We start from the raw sequence: 20,427 nt of genomic DNA on the forward strand, positions 1-20,427 counted from the left end.
GGGAGGGGAGGGGAAGGGGAGGGGAAGGGGAGGGAAGTTAGTGTCCCTTAATAAAACGTATAAGGTTGCCAGCACCTAGATAAGATTTATTTCCCTCTCTGTCTGTCTCTAGCTCCAAGGTTTCGTTGACTGTCAGAACATTGAACTGAGAAGTATCATTACTATCTGTCACATGAGGGAAAACAGCAGCTGCTTTCTCCAACAATGCCAACCCTCCAGGTGGGGGGGGGGGAGGAAGGAAGGTGTGATCCTGAAGAGAAAGGAAGAGCACTTGAAACATTTAGGAGGGCAATGTTCGTCTATTAACGCTCTGTCATGTACTCTGAAATAATGCCTATGTAGACTTTGACTTGATTTTACTAACTGTATGAAATCAAATATGGAGAAAGAGTAGAAGGAGCTGAAATGTCTAGCAGACAGGAAGGTTGTAGTCCGGTTAACTAAGAATACAAGGCAGAAAACCTTTCCTGACTAAAATCACTGTACAATGTCTGTGATGACTTTCCTGCTTTAGCAAGCATAGCTTCATGATCACAAGCCTATCCTTTCTCCATGCTTAGTTGATTGTGAGCTGGTCTAGACCTGTCAACACTTCTCTTTCCTGTCCCACGCTTCTCCTGGGGACTTAGGGAAAGAATTCTCACATTGGCTTGTTTGCACATCTGCTTTTGTCTGTTTGGGGAAAGCTGATGATAAAAAATACATTTGACTATAAAGGAAGCAGTAACAAGGGCTAGCTGTCTGTGATCTGGAGCCAACTGTCAGGTATCTATGGTGTCATCCTGTGTAAGCCCCAGGATCTGTAAGGTGGATGATGGGCAAGTGTGAAAGAGCAAACTGTCAACAGAAGGACCCAAGAGCTTGACCATGAGAGAGAATGAGCTGCATTCGTTGGCTTTACAATCGATGTGTAATACGCATAAAAGTGTGGCCAGCGAAGAAGACGATAAGGGCAGGCACGTTCTCCTGTCATTTCCCATCTAACATATTGGCCCCATGAAAATCAAGTGATTGCTCTCAGCTGGTGAAAGGAGATTCAGTTTTCCTACATTGACACAAACGTTTGCAGTTATCACAATCCTGGAATGACTTCCAGTATTCCTAAATTGGATGAGGCTATCTTCCCTTTAAAATGAATAGAGAAGTGCACATTTGGGATCGTGTTTTGTCACTAGGAATGCGGTGGAAGGGAGCCAGCTCCATAGAAAGCAGTGGAAAGACAAACTCACTGAAGCTAAGAGTCATGATAACACATTTTTAGCCTTTGGCTGATGGGATTAGATGATGCTCATCACAACATCTCTCAGAGCGAGTTCCATAGTCAGGGAACTGTTTCCTGGGCTCCTTCCACAAAGCTCTTCACGGGGCTTAATCTGGTGGCATACTTCCTGCCGTGGACTCTTTTGGGGGACTCATGATTACTTTGCCTTTTTTTACTATGCCCTTGACGTTTCAGAGGCAGGGGTCCTGCAAATTGTACTTCTTAAGAAGGCTGACAGAAAACTCTGCCAATTCTATTTATCTGTCTTATCCTAATACCACCCCAGGGGTAGCCATGGTACAAAGCGCCCACCCACCTCTTAGTTCACCAGTTCCTGCTGTTGTTCTTTCATTTTTCAGCAGGAATGAGATGGCACCTCAAGGGCTAAAAATAAATTTCTAAGGCCAGGCCAGAGGGACCGCAAGTACCAATCTCCTATCTTCACCATATTTAACAGGAAGAAAAGAAGTCCATCCCTGGGAACAGGCGTCAGAAGTAATGTTGGTCTGGTTTTCCTTGGTGCCAGAAGGACCTGAACTGAGCCACAGAGCAACTGCAAAGCTGGCAGTGTAGCAATTCTATTGACAGAGCATCACTGAGACCTGGGGAAGATTAACCAGGGACAGAACCACAACTGCCACCCCAAAGTCCTTCACCATCCTGCCGGAGCAGATGATTCTCAAAGAATAGACCACATTCTCTGAGTCGCTACAAGCAACATACGTTTCGCATAGAGTGCGAGGGTAACCTTTTGAGTGGAGGAAAAAAAAAAAAAAAAAAAAAGAAATGTATAAAATCTATAAAAGCAAGCCCTGGAGGGCAATTAAACTTGCTAAGCATCGAGGATGTTGAGGGAAGGGAGTGCTTCAGGAGAACGGGTGATAGTGGGAAATCAAATGAGCGACAAAGTAAAAAATGGTATTCCTGTGCTTTGGTCAGTATCAAGAGACCCACCATTACTGAACACACAAATTAAAACGAGATGGTAACTGGAATGGCGCATAGAGTCTGACAAGTAGAGACGATCACATAGAAACTTGTGGGAACTAATGGGGACTGGATCCAATTCTCAGCGAACAGAAAGGACCAGAGCATCAAGGATAAGCCATCAGGGCTTTCTGATGAAGAGCGAAAGGAAGGGATGACACATGCTGCTGGCTCCATCAATCTCTCCTGAGGCAGGATTTATCAAATCTGTCGCTGGCCATTCCACAGCAGTCACTGAAATCTGTCAGAGCCCCCATGGTTGGGATTGACACTCTGAGGATTGGGGATTAGACGTGGAGGATTGGAGCTGCCAAGGAAGGAAAGGACAATGTGTAGCCATTCCTTATTTTGATTTGGAGACATTTGTTATGCACTGAGATCTGAAGGTGCTTCACACACACACACACACACACACACACACACACACACACAGAGAGAGAGAGAGAGAGAGAGAGAGAGAGAGAGAGAGAGAGAGAGAGAGAGAATGTGTGTTAGTTGAAATTTGTGCCTCAAAGATTCTTAAACGCAAGTAAAGGTTGCATAGGACAGATAAGAACCAACTTAAACGTTGCAAACATATTGCCTCTATTTGGAAGTACATGTTGCCACTAGATAGGGTGATTGTGTCTATTCAAATACTAATTCCAATTACTTGTTTTGAAATTTCCATTTATGTTTCTTCCTGTGGTCAATTTCTTTCAAATCTTCAGGAACAGATAGACCAAACAGTTCTGGGTAGCAACCGCAAATGACAGGACAGCCTGTTAAACAAGGCATCCCCAGTGAACACAGGCCATCCTTGTTTGCATGTGGTGGCATTTCAGCTTGAGAATTTGTTTTATAAACAAGGATCAGGGTTGACATTTACTGAACTCCCTGGTTTGCACTCTAATCACCAGTTTTTAACTTGGATACTTAAATTATTTACATATTCATGAGATTAGAAATCAGCCCTGACACAGGAAATTTCAAGCATGTGAAAACCCTGCCAAGTCAGCATGGTATATCATACACAACTCACGGTGTAGAAATAACCAAGTGCCTTTTTACTTAAAGCAGGCCTCCAGTAAATGCAATGGCAATAGGAAGATATTGGTTTTGTAAGTGTGCTTTGCAAACTTGTTATTGAGTTCTGAGACCCACTGGCCTTTTATTCTCACCTTGTCCTTGACATTAAGAGGCTGCCCATTCTACTAAAAAAGAAATAGAATTACTGTGAATATCAGTACTTTAATATTCAATGGTTCAGTGTTATTGTAATCAACAATATTTCCCGAGCACCGTGTACTGGTTCATTGGAGTCTATTTACTCTAGTCATATGGTTGCTTTCAAGGATTGATGACAGAGGCATTCTCCAAGGAAACTGTCCATGTCTCACACACTAGAAAGAAGCTGGTCTGAGGTAGGCCCCTGCCTGAGGCCGATTCCAGCTACAGCTCCCTGGGTTTACCTTCGCCTCGGTCTATGGATAATAAATTGTGTCAAGCATGCAATGTCTGCTCCTTGCCTCATTCAGTGTTAACTTTTTCCATTATCTTTGCATCTTTAGCCAGTCGCTCAAGGCAGGTTCCACCACTATCCCTTCCACTTCTTAGTGGAAGAACTTACAAAGTTGAATGGGCCTACTGACATTCATTCACCAGCCAGTAGTAGGGCCTGAGAGAGAAGAGAGCTGGCACCTCCCATGTTTCCTTTGGTGCTCATCAGTTTTGATAACTAAAGCTGTGAAAATGCTCAAAGCTTACCTTTTCTGGTAGCAGAAGTCAGCATTCCCCAGAGAAGGTACAGTATTTGAAGCAGCTATGATAAGCATTATCCCTACATTAGGTGAAGTCAGGATTTTTTTTTTTTTTAAGGATGTAAAAACTGCTTGGGGCTGAGGACAGAACTCACTGAATAAAGTGCCTGCGACACAAGCATGAGGACCCGAGATTGTATCCCAAGTACAGAAGAAAAAGCAGGGAATGCCTTGCGGGTGCTTGTAATCTCAGTGCTTGGGAGTCCGGGGCGAGCTGGATAATTAGGATAGACAGAATTTGCAAGGTCTTGCAAGTAAAGTGTAGCGTGAGTTAAAGGAAGAAAAGGCAATGCTTTAGGCATCCACAGACACCTAACCACACACACACACACACACACACACACACACACACACACACACACACACCTAACTCACATACACATAGAAAGAATGAGGTGAAACACATGGACACATACATGTACACATCAACACACATGTAAACTACATAGACCAATACATGAAAAAAAAAAAGTCAACTACTTAGCAAAACGTGAAGATGGGAAGTGAAGTCTAAAAGTAGTTCTTAAGACACCCTTTGGTGGAAGTAACCAAAACTTTCATTGCCTACCAATTAAGTTGCAAGTAGACTTTTTTTCTCTTCATAGCAATGCAGGTTTTTCATATGCATAGAATGTCAACTATTAAAGTTTAGTATTTCTGGTATGTTACCACCACAGGATTCCTTGCTCTAAAAGCAAAGTTTGGCTTTGGAACCTATCTGCCAGGTGTTAAAAATGCGGCCAATGTATAGAACTAGGATTCCCTATATTATCACAAATTCATGAATCGTGATCCTTCAGCACGTATAGGAGGTTGGGAACAAAACAGGATTCCTACATGCTGGTATGTGGCCTTCTGCTGTTATAGGTTTGAAACAAATGATACAGAAATTGTGACATTTGCAGGGAAATGGATGTAAATGGAAAATAATGATGTTATGTGAAATAAAGCCAGATGCAGCTTAACAGATGCTTCAAGGTGACTGGCCGCTTGCACCAGGGGAAGCTGGGTAGGAGACCCAATAGCACTGTACAGAACAAAGGAAGTCCCTTGCACTTACAGAACTTAGAGAAAGAGGTCTTTGGCAGATTAGTGAAAGTACTAGTTCAGATATAAAGATGGATATAAATGTCCTTATATAAATATTAAGATATAATGATGTAGGATACTAGTCCTGTTACTACATAAACCTTGGGGAGGCTATGTGCTGGCTTTTTAGCTTAAGGAAGGGACTAGCTGGGATATAAGAAGTGCCTGGTCCCCTCCATAAGGACACCATGGGATGAGAGAGCAAAAGACTGAACTGTCTGAGAAGAAAGAGAACCAGGCAGATTAAGGAAGGGGAAGGTAATGAGGAGGGTGAGTCCCTGAGCACAAAGTGTGACACATTTGTCTGAAGATGCAGTGATGAACAGGTGTTTAAGATAGACGGAGAGATGCCGTTGGAGGCAATTTTTTACAGCAGTTTGCACACTAGTTATTCTATATACTAAACTTAAAAAATCATAAAATCACAAGTGGCCCAGTATAAATTTATAAATGTTCTAGAACAAAACAAAGTAAGTGCCACAAGACAGCCCTAAGGGCTTGGTCTTTCGGGCACAGAATTGATCAGTCATTTGGATGCAAATGTTTTTGTTTGCATAAGCCCATATTAATTGCACAAAAAAAAAAAATTAGGTTTCATTCTGATGCTATCATATGTGCCTAAACATAGCTTTGTTCTTATTCATTTCTGTGTTAGGCCCTTGTCCCTACCCTCCTGCTGGCCCCCAACTCTTCCCAAGTGGTCCCCCTCTCCAAATGTAGTGTTTAAAATCATAGAACAATAAATGAACATTCTCTGTAATAAATTTTAAGAAATAAAAGAAAATGAGGAAAATTAAGAAGTAGAAAATAGCTTAAGAGCCATTTCAGGGCAGTTGATGCGGTAGGTTTTTTTTATCCACCACAGCACGCATTTTTAAAAATTCTGTGTTAGTTGTAAACACTTGTACCTTTTGAAACATATATTTACTTTGACAAATGAAGTCTGATTACTTCTCTCAAATAAGCCAAGAGGTCTGGACATTGGCCCTGTCATCCCATGAAGCAAGGTAGAGATTGAAGCTGGACATGGCCCGGATCTCAGTAGACTAATACCCGCCGTCCACGCGCACACTGCCGAGTCCCCGCATGTTCTCCTCAGTTGTGCTACTTGACCATGTGAGCAGGAATGAAGCCCATGACCTAGGTGTTTCTGGTCATGCATAGAAAAGGGAGAGCCAGGAAGCTGCTTGGAGCAACGGCCAGTGGCGAGAAGCCCTTTTCTCCAACTACCTTTGGCAGGAGGTTGAGCCAGCCAGCTAAGGAGGTCAGGAACCTCCCACCACAAGCTATTCAGTAGCCCAAGTCCTGGCAGCATCCTGTTGGTAATAAGACATTACGGTGGGTTATTGTCCCCTTAGCAAGCTGCTCTTCCAACACTCCTAGCCCTCATGAGAAAGGAGCCCAGTACCTGGCGTGCCTTGCATGGCTGAGGTATGTGCACATTCGTCTACTCTGCTCCTGCCCCTCTCTCTCTCTCTCCCTCCTTTTTTTTTTTTCTTGCAGTCACATCTGCTCTTTGTTTTCTCTCCTTTCGAGTGTTTCCCAACACATCATGTTTAGTGAGGTGTTTAAGACAGACTGAGAGATGCCGTTGGAGGCAATGTTTTATAGCACAGTTTGTACACTAGTTTATTGCCAAATTAAAATAAAGATGTAATCTGGCAGCCTGAGCCTGCTGCCAAGGCTTCCTTGGGTGGTTTCCTGTATTACTGAAAGAAGTCAGGGAAAGCAAGGAATGATGGAAGGGACTGCACACCCTTCCTCCTGGCTTCCCTGTTTGCAAATGAAGAAACCCACAACAAAATGTGCTTCCTGTTTAAGCTATGGAAACAAACAGTAAAGAAGGTACAGTGTTCCGGAGCCCATCCAGGAAATGCAATAGGCTTCTTTGTGAGCCAACTGCTATGCAGATTGCAGTGGTCTGAAACAGGTAACTTGGCAGCTTACGCTATAAAAACATTAATTCCAAATAAGTAAGATTAAAATAAAGGACTGCCTGCTTCATCAGGCAAAGGTAAGCACTTGTCACAAACCTGATCATCCAAGTTCAATGTTGAGACTCAAGTGGTAAATGGAGAACTCCACCCTCATTTGTCTTCTGACCACCGCAAGCCTGCCATGGAATATGTTTGCATGTTTGTGCATGCATAAACACGCACATGCACACGCACCTTTTTAAACTGTAGGACAAGAATAACAAAACTCCATCCATTTCTCACTTGGCCCCACAGACTAACCGAGGCAAAATTCTGCTCACATCTTCCCTTTTATTTGTGTCTCTTCTATTTGGAATTACCTGTTAACTTGGGGATCACAGGTTAACCTGTTGGTATTGAGCCCCAAGGCAACAATGCCTGGAAGAGGAATGGAACTAAGGATACCCCCTAAGGCACTCACCTGATTCTCAACAATTCAGACTAAGATCAAATCATATCACTGGCTTTCTTGGTGTTCCATCTTGTAAATGGCAGACCTTGAGGCTTCTGGTCTTCATACTTTGATCAGGAAAACGTATAAATTACCATTCCATTATTTTTTCCTTCAATTAGTTTATTTTTGAGATTACTACATAACTATGGAGATACTGAATATCATCAGGAGATTTTTATTCCATAAGGAAAAAATAATAATCCTAAGTCACAAAAACACTATATTGCTTTTAGGTCTAAGGAGGACATTTGGGAATAAAAATTTCAAGATTAAATACCAGCCACTGGTTTATATTTAAAATTTCCACGGAATTGGTGGCCAGTAAAAGTTTACTGTGTTCCATAAAGAAAAATGTAGTTAACCAAAGCTTTCCTCTGCCTTCCAAATGGCCCTGTCAGAAAGTCTCCACAATGTGTGTGTGTGCATAGTATCACATGGAAAGGGGAATCTCAGAACTTATGGGCTCTCTCTAGACCAATAATCCAAATTCTTTTCTCAGGGCCTTAAATGTCCTATTCCTTGAAGTACAGAAAAAAAAAAAATCAATGTTGGAGACATGAGAAAACCAAAAGCTCTCTTTGTTTAGAGGAAGTAAAGTATGGCCCAAAGTACAAAGCGTATAGAAGAAAGGGAAGAGGAGAGATAGGGATGCTGTTCATAGGCAAGTTGTGTCAGGGCCAGCATCTCACCATGGTGTTTTAGAAGAGTCAGTTCCTTTATGTTTGCCTGAGCTTGACATGAAACTGTCTCCAGCAGATGGGAAGCTTGCTCTGGGGCTAAGATCTCAGCCAAGAACTTGGCAACAACAGCACTAGCAGCTGTCACGGAGAAAAACTGATGAACAATACTTATGCACAGGAACAAATGGTCCTCTTTCCTACAAACTCGCAGATGCTGGCTAGCCAACGCCAGCACTGAGCTCTCCTTGGCTTCTGGAACTGTGTCTTATCAGTTCTCAAAACTTCACGGTCTGTCAATGATTGTCAGGTACTAATACCAGCATCACTGACTCCACCTGGTGGTCCACAGGCCCTCTCCACTTAACTCCAGAGAATACCGTTGATGTAAGTCTTGAGACACTGAGCTCTTTTCAGTTCTCTACATATGTGAGCAGGCTGTATAGTTCAACCATATAAATGCTTTATTTTTGTTTCTCTCTTGAGGAACCAGAGATAGAAAGACTAATCCCGTTCACATATTCACTTCAAAATATTATCAAAGTTTAGAAGCCCACCAAATTTCATACAAAGATCTCTTTCTGTTCCTAAAACATCCACACATAAAATCAACTCAATTTTCGTATGATATCATTTGTTGAACTATCAATTTTTTAATCCCTCGAATCACATAGAACAAAGATTGATGAGGATTTTTCAAACTCTGCAAACACAGAAATGTATGAAGTCTGTGATCACAAAATGATCACACCCTCATGTTACCTCTATGTATTTTCACATTTTTATGCTTAACCCTATGACTGAGAATACACCAACCCTGACAAATCTTAAAAAGGCTCTAAGCGAGGATAGCAAAACCACGTGTGCCCATTAGGCCAAGCCACAAACCTAAGATCAGGTTCTACAAATCTGTGTGTGTGATAGCGAACTTTACCAGCCTTCTGATCTTGACAAAAAATTTCCACCCTGTAAACATGACTTTTCCACCTTTATATAATTGCTTATAATATTATTCTCTGTTTAAGAAATTGCGTGCGCTCCTGTCCAAGAAGTCTGTCATATATTTGTTTTACTGGGGAAATTTCTTAAAAACCTCAAGAGGCTATGAGCCTAAAGGTTACTAAACCTTTACTATCTGAATGTTGGTTATTTACTAAGTTATTATATTAAGTTTACATAATGCATGCAGCCACTCTGTGCATCTATGAGCTCCCTGACTGTCTTAGGGTTTCCATTGCTGTGAAGAGACACCGTGAACAAGGCAACTCTTATAAAAGACAACATTTAATTGGGGCTTGATTCCAGGTTTAAAGCATTCCGTCTATTATCATCATGACTGGAAGCCTGTAGTGTCCAGGCTGGCATGGTACTGGAGGAGCTGAGAGTTCTTTACCTTGTTCCAAAGGCAAATAGAAGACTGGCTTCAGTGGGCAGCTAGGTTGATGGTCTCCAAGCCCACCCTCACAGTGACAAACTTACTCTAACAAGGCCATACCTGCTTCAACAAGGCCACAGCTCCTAAGAGTACCAGACCTAAGCCAAACATATTCAAACTACCACATTCTACTCCCTGTGTCCCATAGACTTGTTCAAACACATGAGTTTATGCAGACCATACCTAGCTGTAGCATAATGTAATATATAATTAGTCCAACTTTAAAAGTATCATAGTCTATACCAGTCTCAAAAATGTTAAAGCTCCAAATTTCAAAGTCTCTTTCTGAGATTCATCCAATTATTTAACTGTAATGACTAATAAACTCAAACTCAAAGCAGGGCACATACCTCCAACACTACAGGATATACATTACAATTCCCAAGCGTAATAGTGAGGAAATACTGGGCCAAGAAAAACCAACTGGGCAAACTCCAAAGTCAGCAAACCCATGTCTGATGCCAAAGCTCTCTTCAGCTCTTCAACTCTTTCATCTTTGTTTACTCCAACACAATTCTTTCTCTTTGTCTAGTTCCACTCTGCTGCAACGAGGCTTCTCCAATAGCTTCTCAGCAGGCCCCTTCACGGTGCCAAGCCTCGACTCCTTTGCAAAACCCCTTCACTCCTGTACCATCAACTGCAACTGAAGCTGTACCTTCACCAGTGGCCTTCCTTGGCCTCTCACGGTGCCAAATCTCAGTTGCTCTCCATGATCCCTTCACACCTTCAACATCAGCACCACCTGGATGCTTCTTACACATTACCAAGTACAGCTGCAAGAAGAGGTACAGCTATGGTTGTCTCTCTGGGACACAGCTTCTCTATGTTCTCAGAAAACACTTCCCAGAAAGTTTTCTTCTTAATAGTTGCTAATTTCTTAGCTCCAGCTAACCAGCATCAATTGTCCCAGTAGCCCATTCTATTTTTGACTCTAAAGCCAGAGATGTATGTTCCAAGCTCCCAAGTTCTGCTTCTTGCTAGGGCTAGAACAAGACCCGCTTCTTCTATTACGTTATTACCAATTTTCTGTTTTCCAACTTCTTCACTGCCTAGGCTTGGCTGTTGTGAAGCTTCTTCTTCTGTAAGCAGACCTTGAACGTAGAGACCTGCTTTGTCTCCTGACTGCTGGGATTAAAGGCATGTATCACCACACTTAGACCTAAGCTTGTCTGTACTTGAAACTTGCTCTGTTGCTGGCTGTCCTTGAACTCAAAGATCTGCTTGATTTGGTCTCCTGGGATTAAAGGTGTGTACTACCATGCCAGGACATAAACTATTCCTCAAGATCCGAATCAAAAGCCTGTGTTTCTGGATTTTAATTTATTCCAGATTAAAAGTCCAAATGAAAACAATAAGTAATAATAATGCCTAACAAGATATAATTATTCCTTGTTCAATGATAAACACATAAACAATAACCTTAGCTGGGCGGGATCTTGCTTCAAAGTCACCACTCCTTTAATCTGTTTATCTTGTAAACACAAGATTTAGCTCCACTATTTGGTGCCCTTTTATTACTTGAACTATACATTTTGTATTTTTCCTCTCTAAGCTTGCTATGCTTGATCAAAGTACTTTTCATGAGAGCAAAACAGAGGACAAAGTCTATGCTGGGCTTTTCTGAGTCTTCCTTGTCAATGCAATTAATCTCTTCATCTTAGCCTTGGGCAGACTCTTCAGATAAGGGCACAAAGCAGCTATGTTCACCAAAAAAAATCATGACAACAATCGCCAGAGTTCAAATCCCCCTCAGTACCAATGTCTTCCATATCCCTACTAGGATGGCCCATTAAGTCTCACTTAAAGCATTTCATAGTGTAATATTGTTTTCAAAGACATGGAAAGTTAACCTTGAAAAAATAACTAGTCATATAAAACACATTTAAGGTGAAAATTTTATTTATGAATGGCACCAAATAATGCTCACTATAATAAGCTGAGTTGGAACTTTGACCTGGGGGTCCTCACTCCTCTAGGGATATTTACTTTGCCAAGTGAACATTGAACACTGGAAGTACTGGGACTTCAGGAGTTAAATTCCAGGGCATAATTGTTTGCACTTAGCCAGGTGAATCTGCCCTTTACTAAGCCTCTTGCATGGGGGTGAAAGGGAAATTAAGATACAACTGAATAAAATACAAAAACGTTGGATCAAATGATAGATAACCCATGTGCTGGGTAGCTTGGTCTTCCCCTGTTAATTGCACCTAACGCACTGAAGCTCAACTCAAAGAGCAAAATTGTACATTCTGCTAACGGGGAGCCAGGCTGCTCAAGAGGAAAAAAAGCACTACTAATGGCAAACCTTTCCTATTTTTAGGCTTAATGTGTGTTTTACTTGGCAGTAAGAGCAGCGTGCATAAAACTCCCATCCTATGATGTTAATTTGCTTGCTTCAAAATGCTACTGTCACTAGAGAAATCGCTTACAGTTTTCCTTTACCTTCAGGGAGAAGTCCACACATTGAGACCATCCTAGACAAAACCCCCCACCCAAACCTCCTGTGTTTTGTGTTCCTGACAAAACAGAATGACTTGAAGAAGAATGGATTCATTTGGCTTACTATTCCAGGTCATAATCCATCACTAAAGAAAGTAAAGACAGGAATCTTAGAGCAACTCTGCCTGCAAGCTTGCCTTTTGGCTCACTCCCTGGCTCAGACCCACAGTGCCCAGGGATGCCACTGTCCATAGTGGGATGGGCTCCTCTCACATCAGTTAACAATCATGACAATCTCTTACAGACACTGATACAGACAAAGGCCAATATAATCCAGACAGTACCTCAACTGAGTTTCTTTCTTATATGACTGAAGCTTGTGCGAAGTTGGGGTCTAGCTAGCAGATTTAGTATTTCCTCTAATCATGGGAGCCTGACATTTGATTAAACACATTATGTCTAAACCATGTTCCTCTTTGGAAGATCATAAGAATATCTTTGTTGAATGATGGATTTCAAAAGGGCATGCCAGTATCTTACCTGCCTTCCCTTGAACTTTACTGTTTAAGTTTCTCTCATGTTTAAATACATGTAGTATCTTTTTTCTATTTTAACTTTACTTGCCATACTAACCTTACACTCTATGTTGCTGCACAAGTTCCATAAAGGAAAAGACAATGTATTTATGTAGTACGTACATAACGCATGTACTAATAGAAAATATATGACCTGTAGTCACACATTTACAGGGCATACACACAGTGATGAACCCATATGCGTAGGACAACTGCATGGAATACTTTAGAAGCAATGGACTTCTTCAATTTGCCATTAAGAAAACTTGTAAAAAAAAAGTTTTAAGACGATACTGACATCTGAACATTTCTCAAACCTTAAAAGTCACCCCCTAGTATTTGTAAACCTTAGTAAAATAGCTTCTCCTTGAGTGTCTGGGAAAAGAAATAGGTCTTAAACCAAGAAAAATGATCATCTATCTACACTCATAAAACAAACTCAGTTTCCATGGAATTCAGTGTCTTCTAAATCTTTCAGCATCTGTAATAGATGCTGAAAATCGATCAAGTTACATGAGCTAAAAGTTGTCTCTCTGGGTACTGTGGAACTTTAGGATGTGAGTTCTACCAAGATGCCCTGTGGGACTGTAGGAGGTGGGGGTTCACCAAGAGGCACTTAAGTTACTTAGTTCCTGAAATTCTTTGGTATTCTGGGACAGCCTGATTCTAACATTTGTGCCCTATCTGACAGTGAGTAGCAGAGTTTTGCCTATGACCCACTATGATGTGCTGACTCTCTAGAGGCACAAAGTGAAGGCCATACAGGCATGAAAGAGAACTTTCAGTGCTATGAACTAAAACAAATATTGTCATATCATGTGTGTTAGTTCAGTATTTAATGGAAAGCTGGCCAACATGGCATCCAGGCTACATACTGTGTCTCTATACTATCTTATACTAGTATTATCTATATTAGCTAATATCTCAACTTTCTTTTGTATGTTTTCTCATATTTTTACATAGTTACAACAGGCAACCTTCCATGTTCTCATTGGCACTCACAATACTACACAAAAATAAAAATCATTGAGATAAAAATCCCAGGTAAGTAACCAGTGACCTTTGCTCTGGCAGCCATGCATCACTGTGCGAAGCATGGTAAGTGTGCTCACCTTTTGGTCTTGACTGTATGCCAGGATCCAGTCTTCTTGCTTCGGATGGAAAAGCAAACTCTGGATGTAAAAGTTGAGCCGGTACTTTTGATAGGTCGCCCCTTCATCTGAGCTGATCAACAAACTGCTCTCAATCTCCGGGTCTGTGAGTAACATAATCTGCAGGAAAGCAAGAGAAAAATGAAGCTTACTCACGGCAATGCCTCTGACCCAGCATTGACAGAAGAAGCACAAAAGGCTGGCGGACAGTGCTCAGCCAGAGAAGCATCTGCATTCTGCCACGTTGACCCTCCTACCCAGACAACTGTCACAAAGCCATTCGTATCATTGGAAGAACAAGGAAGAGCTCATCAGAGAAAGGAGATAAAAACCAGAAGATGCTACTCTCATCCCCTTTGTAAGACTCTTAGGAGAAACTCTATTTTTTTCTAAAGTTATTCTTTTTTAAATAAAAAAATCGTATTTCTGTATGTTTTTATTTTATTTATGTTATTTGCTTATGTGCACCCATACATGTGCTATAGCACATAGGTGAAGGTTAAAGGTCAATTTGCAGGTTTTAGTTCTTTTATTCTACCATGTATGTCTGAGCGTTGAGCTCAGGATACCAGGATTGGCAGTGAGCACCTTACCTGCTGCCACATCTCCCCAGTTAATTTTGTTAATCTGAATCATTTCCTACTACCCCCTTAATCATAGCCCTTCCTCATGATGTAGCTTGGTCACAAACACTCCATCTCAGGAGAATGAAAGTATTGTTTTTGTGTAGGAAAGAAGAATTTATTAGCATGGGTCCCAATTCTTCCCGTTCCTGCCCCACACCCCTCTTTCACATGAGCAGTACACTGTTGCTCTGCCTTTAACTTGATTCTATTAGTTTTGGGTCTATGATATGTTTCATGAGTCTTAATGCATAGATCATTTAATCTTACCACCATTTTTTTTCACTTTCAAGCCCCTCTATTATGTATTCTTATTTTCATTCTTTCTATGTCCCTTTTATTACAACATAACATTTATGAGAATCAGGGTCAAGATTTTGCTCATGGGTGTATTACAAGAAGCTAGACTAAGCTAAGCATATATTACACACTCAACAAATGTCTGCAAAATGAATGAATGGATGAACAGATGAATGGATGAGTAAAAAGAAGGGAGAGGGGAGGAAGGGAGGGAGAAAGGAAGAAGGGTGTAAGGAAGGACAGATGGATAGAAGGAAGGAAGGCAGGCAGGCAGGCAGGCAGGCAGGAAGGAAGGAAGGAAGGAAGGAAGGAAGGAAGGAAGGAAGGAAGGAAGGAAGGAAAGAAGGAAGGATAGAAGGAAAGAAGGGATAGAAGGAAGGAAAGGGTATTTAGAAGCAGTAGTGTGGACTCAGAAATACATTTAGAACAGTTTCCAAGGATACGAATGTAAGCTCTTACAGAGACAGCGTACTTGTTTGCACTTCTCCATCTTTCACCCATGGGCTATAAATCTGGGGAAACTCCTAGCTTCGGGTGCTTGTTTTGTAATCTTGTTGGGATTCCTACCCTTGGCCTGAACATTCTGAATAACCGCAATCGGGGCAAGATGAATGAGCTGCCTTGAGAGCTGCTTGTTTTCTCTGATTTTCTGCCTCTAGGAATATGTGATGAAGTATCTCATTCCCTGTAGGTCTCCCTGGCTCCACCAAAGTGTGTGCCTAACAAATGCAGACAGCCTGCCTTAATGCTGCCCATTGACTTCTTTCCTATTGGCTTATTAATTAGTACTTTCTGAGTCTGGTTCAGTATGGAAGATGTGTTCAAGGTGTGGGTAGGTGATGAGAGATCACTGAAGCCTGAACTTAGCAGTAAGACAGGAAGGGAGAGAACAAGGGAGAGTGAGGAGAAGGAGGAGAAAAAGAAGACAAGAGAGCGAGTGGGTAAAAGGAAGGAAGAAAGAGAGGGGAATAAAAAGAGTTGATATAAAAGAGCAGAATACCAGGAAAACTCAGCCCCTGTTGATATGGAGTCATTATTTTGAAACTTCATGATAGTTTATGTCACTTTTAAAAGGAATGTGATGCCATCACAAATGCCTTAAAGAGTGCTTCACACACACACACACACACACACACACACACACACACACACACACACACACTGATGGAGTCTCTTTCAGTTCTTCAAGATGAACTTGAGGTCCTTTGTCTATGTTCTAGCTTGCTCTTGTAAATGACAAAGTGGTTGAGAGGAATGCTGTTCTTGTCCACCACACACCAGACAAGAGAGAACACCAGGAATCATGAAAAACTGGACTCTGATTGTCTCTCACATAGCATGAGACACTGCTTACTCTCCATAAACACCGACAGAAGTTATGAGTTTGCCTACCTCATGTTGACCAAACAAGCAGCCTCCTCCATTTGATTACCGACATGGGGCCGTCAAGGGAATTTGCTAAGTACCAACTCACATGCCTTCGTTAAAAATTTAGTGCATTATCTAAACAAGGACATTTTGATGGCTCCTAAATGGACAGAAATATTTCCAGGTGATTTCATATTTACTGGGACATAAAAAAGGCTGTTGTATTTCAAAACACAAATATGCCATCAAATGATCATACTGCCTTGTATTCCTAACCACAATTAACAATAAAGTATTACAACCTCTTGCCTTCTGCCAAAAAGCAATCTTCATGGTATCCCAAAGAGGCGTCACAGGCGTCCACTGTCTCCAGTCAGATGAAGTTTTCCTACATTTTGATTTCCTAGGTCCTGGTCAACTAAAATGTGCTCTCTCTTCTCATCTCACAACCTGCTTCCCCTGACATACAAATAAAAGGAATTCAAATGAAGACTAGGAAATACCCCCAAATCAAAGTGATTTTTGTTTATTGTTTTCTGCAACTAGTTGAATATGCATGCATATTCTAAATTCATTAGGCTCTGTGAAATTATGTTGTATCCCCCTTGGAAAATTAGAAAGAGCCTAAGATACTTCACAGAATTTTTGGGACGTTGGTGTTTGTTATTATATAAATGAAACTATTAGGGATTAGGGCTCTTGTTTTTGCCCCTGCAAAATCAGAAATAGGGTGATCAGAATCCCATCTTCTCTATCTAGTGTTCATCTGAAACATTACACTTGGTAATTTGCATACATAATGTTGGAAAGTCTAAAAAGTCTGGACCACAAAGGCTAGTTTCTGCTCAAATCTCAAAAGAAGCAGGTCAGGCCAGTATGGACCTATCTTTGTTTACCCATACTTTTATTATACTAACAGCTTTATTATGTATGTATTGATCCCTTGGATTTTTTTTACCCATAGCTATATGCTATATCATGGTGTCTGATTTGTATTCATATTTGTGTTTAAAATTAGAATGTATGTAGTTTTATGAGGGGATTGCAAACATGAAAGCAAGTGCACAATTTTGGATACACAAAGACATGTATAATGTATTTTAATTCCTTAATCATAACCTTTATATTAATTAGGCTGTGGTTAGTGCAGTGACAGAATGCAGTGCATCCTTAATGAGTTGCTGGATGATTAAGGAAACCTTGTTATTTCAATTTTAAACTCTTTCATGATTTTGCCTCAAATGAACCGAGGTTTGTCTTCCAATTTTGTCAATTACAAAAAGTAAGTTAGTAAGTAATTAAATGATTAAACAAGATCCACAGTGAAAGGTTTTAACATACATGGAGAAACATATAATAAATAGAATTCAGTCTTTGGACATAGGTAGTGTTGCTGATCTGAAAAAAAGTTGTGTCTTCTCAGGAAAGTATACCAAAGGGCAATATTTTCAAAATAGTTAAACTCAAATGAATGCCAATTTTCCAAAATGCTAGACTACACTTTTCAGTTTTTATTTATTTATATTATCATTTATCTATTATCTGCTTATTTGTCTATTCAGATCTATTTATTTATCTATCTATCATCTATCTATCATTTATGTGAGCATGTGAACACACACAAACACACACACACACACACACACACACACACACACACACACACACACAGGTTTACGTGGTTAGAAGCCAGAGAACAATGTTTAGTCTCTTTGTCTGTTATTCTCTACTTTGTTTTTTGAGTCCCTGTCTTACAATGAAATTGGAGTTGATCAGTTAGGTCAGCCAGACTGGCCTGCAAGCTCCTGGGTTCCCCACATCATCACTATCCCATGCTGGGACTGCAGGTACACAGTGGTTAATCCAGCTTTAAGTTTTCCCCTAGTCACATGAACTCAGATCCTTATGCCTGCGCAGTCATCAATGTATCCAGTCAGCCATCTTCCCCTTGTTTGTAACCAGGTCAAGATGGCTCTCCACCCTCCTCTGGCTCTTTAAGTGTCTTTGAATAAGTGATGTTCTGCTGTGTTGCATCTTCTTCCTTCTGGGTAATGAAATAAATAGCAGGTTTTCAAGAGAAGTTTGCAGAAGGTGTAAATCCTATCTTTTCATATTCTCAACAGTATTTCTCTGGGGAATGGACTCAGCTTGAAATAAAGCTTATTCCACAGTAGGCCCAAGTACCTTTGTGACAAATGAATCTATGAGTGAATGAATGAATCACTTAGCATATGCCTTCTACTGAACATAAGACAGGAGCCCCCTGTAGCACTGAGGGTTCAGTCTTCTCACATTCTCTGCTGCTCTGCTTGGACAGGAGCAGGGTAAAGACAAGGGGAAGAGATTGCTTTGAACTGGAATAATTAGTCTCTGTTCAGATGGACTGGGGTGATTAGCACCCGTTTACCTATGCCTTGCGGGGCGTGCAGACATGGCACTGACTGCATCTGTGGATGAATTGTTTTCCATAGGAAGTCAATAACTGCAGCACAGGCTGCCGCAGTCCAGCTCTAAGCAATCATTCATCATCTACTTCAGAAGGAGGAAGAAACTTTATTTGCTTTTCCTAGAGGTGACAAATGAACATGAAATACAATTTATAGATTTCAAATACATCACTTCTCTCTTCTCTTGGTAGTATTCCTTCTGACAGCTTAGCGTAGTCAAAAATTGAAGGTGGCCCAGCAAGATTGCTCATTGGGTAAAAGATGCTTTCCATTAAGTCTGAATGCATGAGTTTGATCCTTGCATGGAAGGAGACAATTGATTCCTAAAGATGTTCTCCAAACATTGCATGTGTGCAGTGCCACGTGCGGGTCCATATGCCCATACATACAAATATGAAAGGCTCATAAAATTAAACTTGCCCTAGATTCACCATATGGCTCCATGACACAATTTTCAACCTTGTCAGGCAGATTTATGATTTTTCCAGGTGTGCACTGCGGTTCTTGTTGCCAGAGAAATGCTAGTGTTTATTTAGTTTTACAATTCTTCCCCTAGCTATATTGCTTTGGAACTTGACCACCCACCTGCTTAGATGAAACAAGGCTAATGGGAATATCAACTTTTCAGGGTATATATTTTTCCATCATTTCTTTGATCTTAACACAAAAAGAGTTCTTTTGTGTTATTCATGTCTTGTTTGTTCCTTTGTTGCTTGTAGGTCACTCACAGGCTAGACTCAAGCAGTGGTAATTCTGAGCTTCTGGGAAATGTCATTCTTACTTTTCTCAAGACTTAGCATAGGTCCAAAGGGCCAAATCACAGCTGTATAACAAATGAATTTTATAATGACCCAGAAAATGACAAAGTGGTCAAGACAGCCAATAGATGTTCCGTTTCGTTCAAGCACAAATATTTTTCTCTACAAACAAAACAAGAGGCCAGTGGCAAACTTCTGGCCTGGAAATTAAAAACAAATTAAGCAAAATGTAATCAGAGCAAGGAAGTAATTTGCTGACCAATGTGGGTGGAAAAAAAAAAAAAAAAAACTGCCTATTCCCAGTGTGGAATGAGCACCATTCCCTCCCAAAGCTGACGGTGAGGGCAGGAAGTGTTCATCAATTGAAAGTTCTTTGTAGGACAGTGTTAGTGAGCATTAAAACAGATCCCAAAATGTCCAAGGGAAGAAAAGTCCTTGAAGCAGAAATAATAGTGAATGAAGGGGCAGAAGGTGATCAGAGGAAGGAAGTTTCAGCCACATATACTCTGACAGACCAAAGTCTATGGGAAACTTCGGGTAACACAACCACTCGCCCTACATTGTATTCTCTCAGCTCAGTGAAGCTTGCATAATGCACCATCTTTGTTTCTTAACACAGAACTGTATGACTCAATGCTAAGAGATGAAGACAATATTTTGCAGTAGCCCATCTACCTAGGACCTGAGAAATTGCTTAAAACTTTAGCATTGTATTCTGAAGTTTATTCTGTGGATTTGTTTGTTTGTTTGTTTGTTTTTATTCTTTAATCATTTGTGTTTTTTATAGTCCAGACCTTTATCCCTTTCCGGTCCACCCTCCAACTGTTCCACATCCCACACCTCACACCCCATCCCCCAAATCCATGTGGATGTCCTCTAACCTCCCCCACCCAACCACCACCAGACCTCCCCATTCCCTGGGGCCCAAGCCTCTCAGGGTTAGGTACATCTTCTCTGACTAAGTCAGTTCTCTGCTGTATATGTGTTGGGGGCCTCATATCATCTGGTGTATACTGCCTGGTTGGTGGCTCAGTGTCTGAGAGGTCCCTGGGGTGCATGTTTATTTTTATCACTTTTTCCCCTTTTTG

At 41.0% G+C, this 20,427-nt stretch overlaps 1 protein-coding gene across 5 annotated transcripts in view; it reads right to left on the reverse strand.

The window, feature by feature from the left end:
* Nucleotides 1–20,427, reverse strand: part of Sorcs1 (sortilin related VPS10 domain containing receptor 1) — a 501,662-nt gene that overhangs the window by 174,753 nt on the left and 306,482 nt on the right. For all 5 annotated transcript variants that reach the window (XM_021205280.2, XM_021205273.2, XM_029537410.1 and 2 more), the window contains exon 4: nt 13,805–13,963. In XM_021205280.2, coding sequence (XP_021060939.1) covers nt 13,805–13,963 — 159 coding nt within the window. The remainder of the gene's footprint in view (nt 1–13,804; nt 13,964–20,427) is intronic.

This window comes from Mus pahari, chromosome 1 (assembly GCF_900095145.1).
Source record: "Mus pahari chromosome 1, PAHARI_EIJ_v1.1, whole genome shotgun sequence".
In the NCBI taxonomy this organism is placed as follows: domain Eukaryota; kingdom Metazoa; phylum Chordata; class Mammalia; order Rodentia; family Muridae; genus Mus; species Mus pahari.